The sequence below is a fragment of the Ctenopharyngodon idella genome, chromosome 22 (assembly GCF_019924925.1).
Source record: "Ctenopharyngodon idella isolate HZGC_01 chromosome 22, HZGC01, whole genome shotgun sequence".
Classification (NCBI taxonomy): domain Eukaryota; kingdom Metazoa; phylum Chordata; class Actinopteri; order Cypriniformes; family Xenocyprididae; genus Ctenopharyngodon; species Ctenopharyngodon idella.
In genome coordinates, this window is record NC_067241.1 from 16,604,370 (window position 1) to 16,617,932 (window position 13,563).

Here is a 13,563-nt window from a genome sequence, read left to right on the forward strand (position 1 = left end):
TCTATCTATCTATCTATCTATCTATCTATCTATCTATCTATCTATCTATCTATCTACCTACCTACCTACCTATCTATCTATCTTATTAATGTAGGTTATATATTTAGACACCATGAGAAAAAGGGCAATTTAATTCATAGAAATAACAACAACAAAAAACTCATGACAACATTGTGATTAAATCATACATTTTATTTAATGTCAAAATATTAAATATTTACATTTTCGTCTTTGTTTTGTTTCTGTAGGCACATTTAGTGACAGTTTTGATACTGTAATCATAAGTTAACAGGTGTTACACTTCCTGTGTGTGATCACGTGATCTGAATCTGGCCAATCGCAGCTGCCAGAACACATATACTCCTTATTTGTGTTTATATACAAATACAAATTTGACATAAATAAGATTTCGAACTAAATGGCAGGTGACCAGATAGATCTCTGAGAGATATCATAATTTATTGGAGTACAGTATTTTTTGGAGAAATAAAAAGATAACATAAATAAACAAACATATAATGTCCAAATATACATAAGAGGAAAATAAAAAATAAAAAATGACTAACTCATTGCTAACGCTGAATACTGCAGCACCACGGAGAAGTCGCTGACCCTGACGCCATATCCTAACCTGATGCGATGCAACAACACGCGATAAAAGGCGTGTCTTTTCAGCCACTCAGTATATTTTTAATAATGTTAAAATGGTATAATATTTTAGAATTTGATTATATACTTTCCATTTGGTTGTGAGTGCAGTGCGCTTGCAGAGAGACTCCGCCCACACGCTCTTCTGATTGGCTGTGATTTTGGATCGATTTGGTTGCGAGCGCAGTGCGCTTGCAGAGAGACTCCGCCCACACGCTCTTCTGATTGGCTGTGATTTTGGATCGATTTGGTTGCGAGCGCAGTGCGCTTGCAGAGAGACTCCGCCCACACGCTCTTCTGATTGGCTGTGATTTTGGATCGATTTGGTTGCGAGCGCAGTGCGCTTGCAGAGAGACTCCGCCCACACGCTCTTCTGATTGGCTGTGATTTTTTATTTATTCTGTGGTGTCTCTTAGTCACGTTACTGGAATTTTATTGCATCGCGTCTGGTTAGGACATTAGAGATGTCACGAATATAAGATTTTGTTTTTGTAAAGCATGTAAATTCACATTTTTAGCACCTGGGAACATTTAAAATGGTTTCAAATAACCATTCTCCGACAAAAAATTCCATCAAGTATCCTCGTTATTGTTTTCATCAGGCTGATACTCGCGGCGTCTCTTTAAGGGTCATGAGCGACGTTCTCTTTAACGTATAAAGTATATTAAGCTGATGTATAACATAACTTATCAACACACTGTTCATATAAATTAGGTTTGTTCTGATCGAAATGACCAAACGCAAAAGTACAACAGAAGAAGCCAGCACAAACAAACACCCTATGACCAGAAACATAATGTATGCAAATACACAGATGCGAATGACTGATCGATGTACATGGGCACTCAAAGTGATTCCTTCAAATGTCACTGTCTAGCTATCTTTACATCCACCTATTTTCCTGCACATTTTGGGATGTCGCATAAAAAAACTTTGGATGGAAAGGCCAAGATGCGCAGAAATTCATAAAAAATGTATACGCTCAATTGAGGCAGACAAATTTTTTATCCGATAAGAAGACGTGCATAACCTACGATGGAAACACATAAATAAAAATTTGCATGAGAATATGTGGATGGAAACATAACTAGTGTTCTTTAATGTTAAGTAACTTGCTCAGCAAGATTGTCTTCAAACTGTTGCATAAATTGCTTAGATGAGTCTTAACAGTTAGTTTTTTAAATTTTTTTCTTTAAGACCAGTCATCATTTTTTAAAGTAAGTTATATAAATCCATAGACTGGTCTAATTTGAATCCAGACGATGATGCACAAAATCAAGTTTGCATTCGAGTACTTGCATAGAGTTTGTTTCGGGCTTGATGCACCTGAACACGAGCACATGTACGTGAAGGAGGTAGAGCACCGTCTAAAGAGTCCAGGTCGGCCTTTTCATAGTTTCTTAACAAGAACAACCTTGTTTGACACTTTAACTAGCAATGATTCGAGATCGAACGCACAATCCACAAGGATTGTTTGCCTGCAAACTACACCCGAGACTGAACCACAACAGACAAAACACAACAGCAGTCTCTCGATGAACGTGGATGAACCGATGTCTCGGGCTCGAGAAGCGTTTGTTCTTCGCTGCAGTCGTTCAGTTCACCGATGGATCTATTCGGAGACGAAGTCCTTCAGTGATTTCACAGGAAGCAAACAGGACCCACTTCCAAGTGCCGCTGGTCTCCTGGACGTGAGGGATGGAGACCTTGAATGTCCACGATGGGAAGCTGCTGAGTATCCTGCGTTTGAAACCGGAATCGAGACTGATGCCAGCTGCCGTCACGGATCTGCTGGGAGAAACGGGCAAACGTCAAGATTACCATGTTAAATAAATAAATCACACTGGATCAAAATTGCATTGTTGACAGAGAAAAAAACACAGCTAAGTCGCATCAGTGTGTACGTAATTTGGTAACACTTCACAATAGGGATGAAACGGTTACCAGTTTGATGATAAACCACAATAAAAATGGGTATTAACGTTTCATATTTTAATTGGAAAGTAGAGTGATCATTGCAAATCCATTTGTTCTTCATTTCAGAAGTAGCTTGAGCACTTGAAGTACATCAGAAATAGAATGCGGCATCAGTTTACTGTAGTGTAGACAGTGTAGACAGCATCACTGATTATAATGGGTTCTATCTGCTTTTGCCGCGTCGTGTCTGCTTTAGACACGGTGCAAGAGGGAACCGACTGTCTTCAGAAAAGTTTCAATGGTATTTCCTTTTCATTTTCGGTCCGTGTAACGCCTAATTAAGCAGTTTATATGCGCAGTTCTGCTTTGTTTACAGAGGTAACCAGGGTAACCGCTGTATTTCTGCTGTTCCTACTGTCAGAGAGTGGATTTACATTTTCATTCAGGCCGTCTGGCATTTTTTTTTCCAGACCAATGCAAAAATCTGACTGAATTTATGTTTTTTTTAAATTCGATAAATTTATGTTCACTTTTTTTTAAAAACTTTTTCACTTCAGCAATAATCTGCCAAGTGTCGTCTTTAAAAAGAGACCAAACTGAAGTCTGTGCTCCAAAGCTTTCAAGATTTATGATTTATGTTTAAGTTGGAAATTTTATTTTCAGGTCTATGCTCAAAAAGGGTCACCAGAGAGTTAAATGGTGAAACGTGAGGTTTAAACAAAATCTTTTCAAAACGATTCGATTGCACCCTATGGCGTTATTTTCCGTGTTGAAATTTTCCCCACCAAAAACCTATTTTTTCAAACTCCTCCCAGGCGGTTTGTCCAGATTTCGTGAAAATCGAATCAGATCATCTTCAGATCATGCTGGCAAAAATTCACCAAAAGCTTTTTGATAAACCTATCCATTCCCCAATAACGCGCAAACGAATTTGACGAAGAGCTCGCCAAATTGGACGTGAGGCTATTCGCTAAACTCCACAGTGCTTTAGCGTATTCTGACCAAATTCAGACCAAAAGTTATACTGAAATTTTCAAAAATGCTAATAACTTTTGAATAAATTAGCCTATTATAATGATTTCTTGGGTCATTCCGAGAACATAGATACCAATTTTGCCATAGTCGGACGAACTTCCCGTCCGCCATTTCTTAAAAAACCTACTTTTTCAAACTCCTCCTAGACCGTTTGTCCGATTTTCACCAAAATCAAATCATATCATCTTCAGACCATGTCGGCAAAAGGTTACTGATTTCGTGTCGACAGACGAAATTGTTTTCGTATACTGCAGCGACAAATTTGAGGCATGACATCAAAACGACTTTTGAGGCTGTATCTCTGCAATGCTTTGGCATATTGACACCAAACTTTGCATGTGTCGTTGTCACTTCACTCTGACCACACATCATCAATTTGGTCACAGCGCCACCTATTGGTCGAAAGTGATAAACGATTAAATCATTATTTATGACTGTATTTATTATTTTTCAGCTATTTTGCCTAAAATGATCTGAATAAGTCTTTGATTGCTCATTGTTGCAGTTGGTCTGATGCTCCAGACATGTTGGCATGACCTATTATGGCTTCTTTTGGCCTGGCCCCTTATATATTTTTATTTGTTGTTTGCTGGTTTTCGATATAAAACTCGATATAAAAAAGATTTCAGTGTCTGTATCAGTACTTTTTGAACACTTCCAGCACATTTTAAAAATAGCGTGATAATACTGACAACTGTGATCATTTTGATATGCAATTTTCATACCGTTTCATCTCTTCAGCTTTGAATTACCAGAACTACTAAACCACACTAAACCCAGTCTTGATTTACATTAGTACTGATCTTTAATCCAGATTCACATCACCTCACAGTTGTCCAGAACCACTTGAGGACTCAAAGGTGAGTCTTCCTCGAACACTTGACCGTTCCAACCCCGGAAACGCAAGGCCCGTGGCGTCTCCGTGGCAGTCGTCGCCGGGTCATTGAAGCAGTGGAGGGAAACGGTCTGAGTGACTGTGACGCTCAGCAAGTGTAAGAACTTCATCTGGACTTTCCCAACATCAAACGCGGCCTGCGAAGATGAGAGTCAAACAGCGTCACATCGGAAACATCAATCATTTCACACACGAGCTTCTTAGTGTTTAGGTAATCAACATTTCTGCGTTTTGGCAACTGTATGTTTACAGTTTAAGCTGACAAATGATCCGGCTTACAGGAAATCAGCTTTAAATTAAAATCAGATTGGCCTTTCAGAGGAAATACGATATTGAGTTACATCAAACGTGTTTAGAAAACTCTGCTTGATTGTGTGTGAAATTATATGAAGAGGGAAAAAAAAAAAAACCACTCTTGCACAGTCATGTTCAGATTCGCTGCAGAAATATGTCATATATCTGGACTTAGTTTTAACTTTAAACTTTAACAGTAAAACCTAACTAGAGTTTCACGGAAATAATGTCATTAAATGACCGGAATTAAGGTGTGAGATCCAAATAAATGCATTTGAATTGATTCTTATCAGTATCATATCATATTTTAGTATCATATCATATTTTCATATATATGGCAGTACCTTTTCAGTGGTGATGGGGTTCAAGCAGGTCTGTCCACCTGCGGTGAAGTTACAGAACACCTGGATGGCGTCAGACGTGCATCCCAGATTCGGATCGATCCAGAACAGTCCTGATCAACACAGACACACCAAAACACTCAATCAATGAGCTGTGGAAATTGCAGTTGTTCCACAAGATGACTTAAAAGTTTTTAAATTAGTACATTAATACACTTCTGGTCAAATGTTTGGTATAATTGTGATTTTTCAATGTTGAAAGAGTTTCTTCTGCTCACAGAGGCTGTATTTATTCAATCTAAAATACAGTAAAAATTGTGAATGTTTTCTATGTGAATATATAGTAAACTATAATTTATTCCTGTGATCAAAGCTGAATTTTCAGCATCATTACTCCAGTCTTCAGTGTCACATGATCCTTCAGAAATCATGTGGCACTATCTCTTCACAAGTCACAAGAGACACAAGTCTCTTCTGCTCAGGCCTTGGTGAGCAAAAGAGACTTCTTCTGTGTTGGACAACAGGATTCCTTGAGTCAAAAGTGGTAAGGGTTGAACAGATGCGCTGGATTCGTGCGGATCTCACCGTCGCTCATCTCGCGCTGACAGTCCAGCAGATCTCTGCAGAAGCGGGCAGGGTTTTCTCGTGTGCCCAGAGGTGTTTTCATGGTGTGGATGACGCCACTCAGATACTGCAGCGTTCGCAAGATCTCAGCATTCTGCTCGGACAGAGACGTGTCTGTGTTCTGGTAACTCTGAGGATAGAGGAATCAGAGTGGTTTAGTTTTTCTTTGTTAGTGCACATTAGTCAAAGCAATCTTAAGGTCTTCACCTCCAGCTGCAGATGTTCTCTGGACTCCATCAGGGCTTGAGCGTCCATACCGATGCGTCTCTGTGGGACGAGAAAACCAGGAGTATCACACAGAAGACAAACAAACAACCTCAAAGAAACTTCGGTAACACTTTAGAATAACTCACGCTATGAAGCATTAGTTAAGCATTAGTAAATAGTTAGTTCATCATTTATAAAGCATTAATAGACATTAGTAAGCAGTTTATAAATACACCTATAAATGCTTTGTTCTTGATTTATAAGCATATCTATAATGTGTTTAATAAATGTATTTTCATACTTTATTAATGGTCAATTTATTATTTCTAAATTAAGTATTACATTATTTACAAACCAGTTATTTAGGAGTTGTCAGTGGTTCATAAGATCATTTATAAAGTGTAAGTAAATGATTAATAAACTATTTAAATGTACATTTATGCATCTTATCATTTAGACATATAGTAATAGTTACTCAGTGTGTTAATAAATGCTTTATTAATACATATTCACACTGTAATTCATGATTAATTCAGGTAGTTATAAAACATTCAGCAGTTGTCAGTGAACTATTTTTGTGAGCTCATCTAAAGTGAGCACTATTCATGCCTCGTAAAGCTTTCATAAAGGAGATTTAAAGGATACAGAACATAGAAATATTTATTTCAAGGAAAAAAATGAAACTTTACGATGGGTAACTTGATATAAAATTAAAAGTAAACCTCTGCAATTTCACAGAAAGTAAAAATCCTTGTACTCCTCCAGAAAACATAACTGTGCAGCAAAATGAACTAAGCTTTTGCAATCTGATATAAAAATACATTTCTGTAAAGTGTAAACATTGCTGAATAAAATTACCAGTGCCAACACTGGATTACAGGAGTGCCAAAATACAACAAATAATGTTTTTATAAAACATTAATAATGTAATAAAATATTTCACAGTGTCAAAACTACCTCAGTACTCACTTTAAAACATTAGAGAACAGCAGTGCAGAAGATCACTGAGCCTTTAAATCTCCTTTATAAAAGCTTTACGAGGCATGAATAGTGCCTCACTTTAGATGAGCTCACAACAATAGTTCACTGACAACTACTAAATGTTTTATAACTACCCGAATTAATCATGAATTACAGTGTGAATATGTATTAATAAAGCATTTATTAACACACTGAGTAACTATTACTATATGTCTAAATAATAAGATGTATAAATGTATGTTTAAATAGTTTATTAATCATTTACTTACACTTTCTAAATGATCTTATGAACCACTGACAACTCCAAAATAACTGGTTTGTAAATAATGTAATACTTAATTTAGAAATGATAAATTGATCATTAATAAAGTATGAAAATACAATTATTAGACACATTATAGATATGCTTATAAATCAAGAACAAAGCATTTATAGGTGTATTTATAAACTGCTTATTAATGTCTATTAATGATTTATAAATGATGAATTGACTGTTTACTAATGCTTAACTAATGCTTCATAGTGTGCAGTTATTATAAAGTGTTACCGAAACTTCTTTTCTATTCCAGTAGTTTGTGTCCTACAAAAGACTACAAAGATCAGATGACAGTGTAGTTTAAACAGTAGGTGCTGGCAACACCAAGGTCATGGGTTCGATTCCCAGAGAGCTTTCCAAGAGGCCCAGTCCGTTGTGATTGGTCAGAAACCAAACGCTCATTATCATATTTGAATCTCGAACCAAACTCTTCCAGTCTCAGCTACAACTACAGTGTTTGAGGGCGGGGCAAACAGACGCTATTCAGCCAATGAAGACCAGAGGCTGGCATTATGCAAATTAAGTAATTTTGCTTCTCAAGTAAATGTATCTGTATAGGAATTACTGAGGAAGAACATATTTGGTTTTAAATCATTAGATAAAAGTGTCTGACAAACAGATAAAAGTAAATAATAACGCATGTAAATGTTTAACTAGTGCATGATGGGATTGTGTCTTACCGATGGGCCGGGCGAACCTGGAGGTCCCTGTCAAAAACATAGAAAATTAGTCTCACAATACCCTTAAATTACATAAACATATTTATAACATTCATATCTTATGATAGACTAACCCTAATCCATGTCTGTAACCTAATTATGATACTACATGAACAAAAGCAATGATGAAAGTCAAATATTCTTATGAATACACAATCATGAGGTGTTATGATCATGTGTAATGTACCTGTGGCCCTGGACTGCCCTGTGGCCCCTGAGGCCCCTGTACAAAGAGAACATTGACATTCACTCATTTATCCAAAACAACTTACAACATTAGACTACACTGCTGTTTTGGAGATAAACTTGTTTGATAGAGATAAAAGTAGATTATTGTCATTCTCTTTTGGAGTCCATAGCCTCATGCTTACGTGTAATAAATCAAACAGTATCATATTATGACTTGATATGCCATGATAACTGTGCAAACTATATATTATATGTACGAGTAAATGAATGATCCTAAAGCAGCAGCACTGGCTCCAGCTCCAGCTGATCTGCTGTGTGATGGAGCGCTGGCGCCCTCAGAGGTCAGCGCAGGTACTGCACCCTATCAAGTGTTCTGGAGTTTATACAGACGCTGAAGGCTGTTACACAACTCCCTCTGAACATGCAGATATTTCATTAAAGGAGCGGAAAGATCCTGATTTCTGATCTGGCAGCAGACTAAACAGTGCTGTGATGTATAAGAGCACATCTTACCATCTCTCCACGGCTTCCTTTGGGCCCTCTGGCACCCTGAGAAACCATCCAAAACATCATTTATCGTGCAATAACCAAACAATGCCAAACTCAGTGATAAAGCGCATGCATTTCATCAAACCACTTACAGGCTTTCCCACCGGACCGATCATTCCCACCGGACCTACAGGACCGGAGAAACCCTGAAACAAACACCAACACATGCATCGAGATGAGAAGATGAGAAGAGACACTGGCATTTATTTCATTTCAAGACAAAGAGACAGAAGAGACGAGACGCACCAGAACACCGGTCGGCCCTTTGAGTCCAGGGATACCGGAGAATCCCAAGTCTCCGTTCGGACCCTGAAACACAAAATATCCATTTAACAAACATTTTCAGATGTTAACTAAAGCTAAAACTATTAAAAACATTTAATTGAAATACATCTGAAATAATAATAATTAAAAAACTTAAACTAAATGAAAATTAGAAATGTAAGTTTTTTAAATTAAGGTTATTAACTGGAATAAAACTAATTAAATCTAAATTAAAAATAAATTCAACCTAAATAGCAACATTAAAAAAAAATAATAAAATGACAAAAGTGCATTTGACTAAAAATCAAATGAAATTGAACATGAAAACTAAAAAAAAAAATCAAAAAATAAAAGCTGATTAAAAACATTCATAAAATATAATAAAACTAAAATAACACTGGACTGAAAGAGAGATTGGTTATCTATCCATCCGTCCGTCCGTCCTCCATCCATCCATCCGTCCGTCCATCCATCCATCCACCATCCTACCATCCATCTGTCGGTCCGTCCTCCATCCTTCCATCCGTCCTCCATCCATCCACACATCCATCCATCCATCCATCCGTCCTCCATCCATCCACACATCCATCCATCCATCCATCCATCCATCCATCCATCCATCCGTCCACCATCCTACCATCCTTCCATCAACCAATCATTTAATCAATCCATCCATCCATCCATCCATCCATCCATCCCCCATCCATCCATCCATCATCCGTCCATCCATCCATCCATCCTTCCATCAACCAATCATTTAATCCATCCATCCATCCATCCATCAACCAATCAATCCATCAATCCATCCATCCGTCTGTCTTTCTCTCTCTCTCTCTCTCTCTCTCTATCTATCTATCTATCTATCTATTTCACATATTTGAATTGCAGTTCATCAGATTTTACAGTTCTTGTACAATTCTTATCTTGAACGATCTCATCAGTTGCAAGTTTGAACTGTTTTTCTGTATGTTTTGAGTGACACTTGTCATCTGGGTTACTCTCCACCCGTCCTAACTCATCTCCACTGGTCAAGCACTGGTGTGTCTGCAGTTTCATGGAGTTAACCGAAAACTAACCTTGGGACCCGGAAAACCTTGGAGTCCCAGCATGCCGACATCTCCCACCTCACCCTGTGGGAAACAAACACACATCAGCATGACTGACAGTCGCTCAGAGCAGCCAATCAGAAAAGTGGGTCACAATCCAGACTGTAACAACTTCCTGTTCCTACGCTTTCCCTAGACTCACTGAAGCCTGTTTATTCTGGGCAGATCCTGTCATTTGTCTGTCTGGATTTCTGACATGATTTCTGAATTATGGCCATCTTCAAGAGGACATAATTATATGTCAACATCCACAATCCCTCGACGCGTTCATTCACACAGGGCCTGTAAAATGATATTCCCCCTCCGAACGCTTGGAATTCCAGCTCGCTTTCAGGCTTTATTGTCTTTTCCAGAGTTATGTATGACAGCGGAGCAGCTCATTTGTCCCTTGTTTACCCAACGATCCACTAATGATCACTCAACACGTCCTTACGTAAGAACCCCAGTGCCAATGAGTCCAAGACAAGACCTGGATTCACGATAATCCCGTTTTTTAATGGTTTTAGTTTTACTTAACAATAATAACCTGGATTTGACATTCAGCGTGTTATTTTTATGCTATTTACACCAAAAAACATGGTAATACCATAGTACATTTCAGTGAGTGTGGCCTAAGGGTATGTTTACATAACAACAATGTACTAAAAACTGAAACGTTTTTTTTTGTGTGTTTTTCGCGTACAGACGACACGATCCCCGTTCACACAGATCCGCGAAAACGACTAAAATCACTGTATTCTGCTGCCAGGCCAGTAGATGGCGATGTCACTTTGTTAAAAAACACTATGCGCTTATAGACTGAACACATAATATACATGCACATGATGTCACAGTTTTCACAAATTTACATTTTTGTAGTTTACACAGAGGTGATAACGGTTTTGAAACCTTTTTTCAGAAGTTTGTTTTCAGTCCCCCCCCCCACTCAAAAAAAAAAAAAAAATGCCGTTGTTGTGTAAATGAACAGCCAAAACGCATAAAAACATTTCCATTTTTAGTTGAAAACGGTGTCATGTAAACGGCCTCTAAATCGATGTGATGTCTGACAGAGAGGCTGATGGGAGTTTGAGTATTCACACAAACGAAACTCAAAGACACTCACTGGTTGTCCTTTGGCACCTTGCTCTCCTTTCATGCCCTGGTCTCCCGTTACCCCCTCTATGCCTTTCACACCTGCAGGTCCTCTGTCGCCCGGTAAACCCGTCTCGCCCTGCAGACGCACAGAGGTCAAAGGTCAAAGGCTGTCAAAGCACTTAGTATCATTGCATTCTGGGATCTAGTCTTTCACCCAGTGTTTGCTGCACATATTGGACAACATAGTACATTATCAAGGTAAAACTAAGAAGAAACAAAAGGAAGAATTGAATTGACCTTTAACCCCACTGGCCCTCTCTCTCCGACCACACCTGGAAGTCCGAGCTCACCCCGCGGGCCAGGAAGTCCCGCCCTGCCCTCTAGACCGGTATCACCACGGTGACCCTGCAAACACATGTCAATCAAAGCGACAGCCAATCAGAGCTCAGTATAGTGTGCAGAAACAAAATATCATCAAAAATCTGCATAAAACTTCAGTCTAAAATATATAAGCTCCAATCAGATCACCTCCCACCCTTAAAGGGGTCATGAATTGAGAAGTCAACCTTTCCTTGAGCTTTTGATATATAAGAGGTCATTGTACTATAAGAATATCCTGTAAGTTTCAGAACTGAAAACTTCCTTGTTAGTCCAATAAAAGCTTTTATTGACACCAGACCCAGAGAACGACTGATCCTGGAATGTGTCTATAGATGGTGAAACTCCGCCTCCGCAGAAGAAATCAACGCCTACTTCATCATTGCAACGTTAGCCCCGCCCACTGGTGTGTTAGTGAGATGAGGAGGAGAGAAGAGCGATACAGGACTAAAATAGCATTACCTTTCAAAGGATCCTAATGCAGGAATATGGTTATTTATTTTCAACAAGTTGAGCTTTATTTATTTGTATTCGGTACATTTCACTGTGGATTCTTTGGTAAATCAATCACATTTCGGCGCAGACTTTACAAACGGACTTTTACGATATGTAGTAACGCAACAACATGTCAGTAACTGTTCATTCTAATGCCTGATCTGATATTAATGATTCATGTACAGTCAGATGATCTTTGTCTATGTGTCAGTAAATAAAATCAGTGACTAAACACTCAACTTCACATTGTTTCTCTTAGTAGGATGAAAATAATGTGTTATTTACACTGTGATTAAATTATATACAGAAAGCGATCAAAGAACGCTCCCTTTACAATCGCTGGAGCTGTCAATCAAACAGAGCGAGTTTATCAGTGACTGAGTTCTGGACTCGCGCCAAAACTCCTGTTTTATTCAACGAATCTCTTAGTTACATCGTGTTTGCACTGTTAGTTATGATGAAAGCATTCGTTAGTGTGCAGAAATTGAGTTGCAATGACGTGGGCGTTTACACTGAAGTCTCACAGCAGACACGCCCCTTCAAACAGAGTTTCAAATAAGAGCCTAAAATCAGGGTAGGAAAAATGCCTTTTATTTCTAAATTATGACCATTGTTGATGTAAAATTCATATTTACATTATACATGCACCCGAGGAAACATTATAAAACAATAAAACAACGCAGTTCATGACCCCTTTATGACAGATGAAACACAAAATAAGCTGACTGATCGCTTATGCAACTCTAAACTTCCCACATGCACTTCAATGTGCTGAAACAAAGACAAGGATTTCATTGTGGAAAAAGATCAGGAAAGAGAATTAGATGATGGAGGACAGCACTGGATCTGGGATTCATCTGCATGATCTTATGACTGTAACGTTAAACACAAGATGACGTACGGCTTTAATCGAACGATAATTACAGGAAGAAACAGTGAGAGAATGACACTATAAAACTATAACAATACACTAGAAACACCAAGGCAACATTTTCATTTAGTTTAAGTTGAAGAACTAAAACCGAAATTTAAATAATAAATAAACTATGGATATATATATATTTTTTTTTTTAAAAAAACTAATAAACCATAATAAACTTAACCTTTTTCTATTTAATTTAGAATTCTTATTTTATTTCTAATATTCATTTAGTTTACGTTGAATGTAACTAAAACTAAAACTGAAATAAAATAAAGAATATATAGAAATATTGGAACAAATAAATAAAAATGACAAAAAAAATATCGCTAAAAAAACTCTAACTAAAATTAAAATAAAAACAGAAAATATAAATATAAAAACTAACTAAATAACAGTAAATTAATGATAATAAAACACCAATTTAATAAAACAACACTTTATTTTCCTCATGATCCTACAAACCTTGTGCTTTAAAGTTATCTGATTTAAAATGATTGAAAGTATTGAAATTCATTATTTTTTTAATCTATGTGTTGGAGCAGATACAGCATCATCACACGCTCCTCCTCCATCAGTGTTTAAAAGCATCCCAGAATGCATCTGATAAA

At 37.6% G+C, this 13,563-nt stretch overlaps 1 protein-coding gene across 1 annotated transcript in view; it reads right to left on the bottom strand.

The window, feature by feature from the left end:
• Positions 1-171: 171 nt before the first annotated feature.
• The window catches only part of LOC127505326 (collagen alpha-1(XXIV) chain), a 96,544-nt gene continuing 83,152 nt past the window's right edge, over positions 172-13,563 (bottom strand). The window contains exons 46-58 of the mRNA XM_051880792.1: positions 11,458-11,565; positions 11,189-11,296; positions 10,057-10,110; positions 8,963-9,025; positions 8,809-8,862; positions 8,681-8,716; positions 8,166-8,201; positions 7,940-7,966; positions 5,963-6,022; positions 5,717-5,885; positions 5,135-5,244; positions 4,427-4,633; positions 172-2,437 (exon numbers count right to left, since the gene is read on the bottom strand). Coding sequence (XP_051736752.1) covers positions 2,291-2,437; positions 4,427-4,633; positions 5,135-5,244; positions 5,717-5,885; positions 5,963-6,022; positions 7,940-7,966; positions 8,166-8,201; positions 8,681-8,716; positions 8,809-8,862; positions 8,963-9,025; positions 10,057-10,110; positions 11,189-11,296; positions 11,458-11,565 — 1,179 coding nt within the window. The 3' untranslated portion in view covers positions 172-2,290. The remainder of the gene's footprint in view (positions 2,438-4,426; positions 4,634-5,134; positions 5,245-5,716; positions 5,886-5,962; positions 6,023-7,939; positions 7,967-8,165; positions 8,202-8,680; positions 8,717-8,808; positions 8,863-8,962; positions 9,026-10,056; positions 10,111-11,188; positions 11,297-11,457; positions 11,566-13,563) is intronic.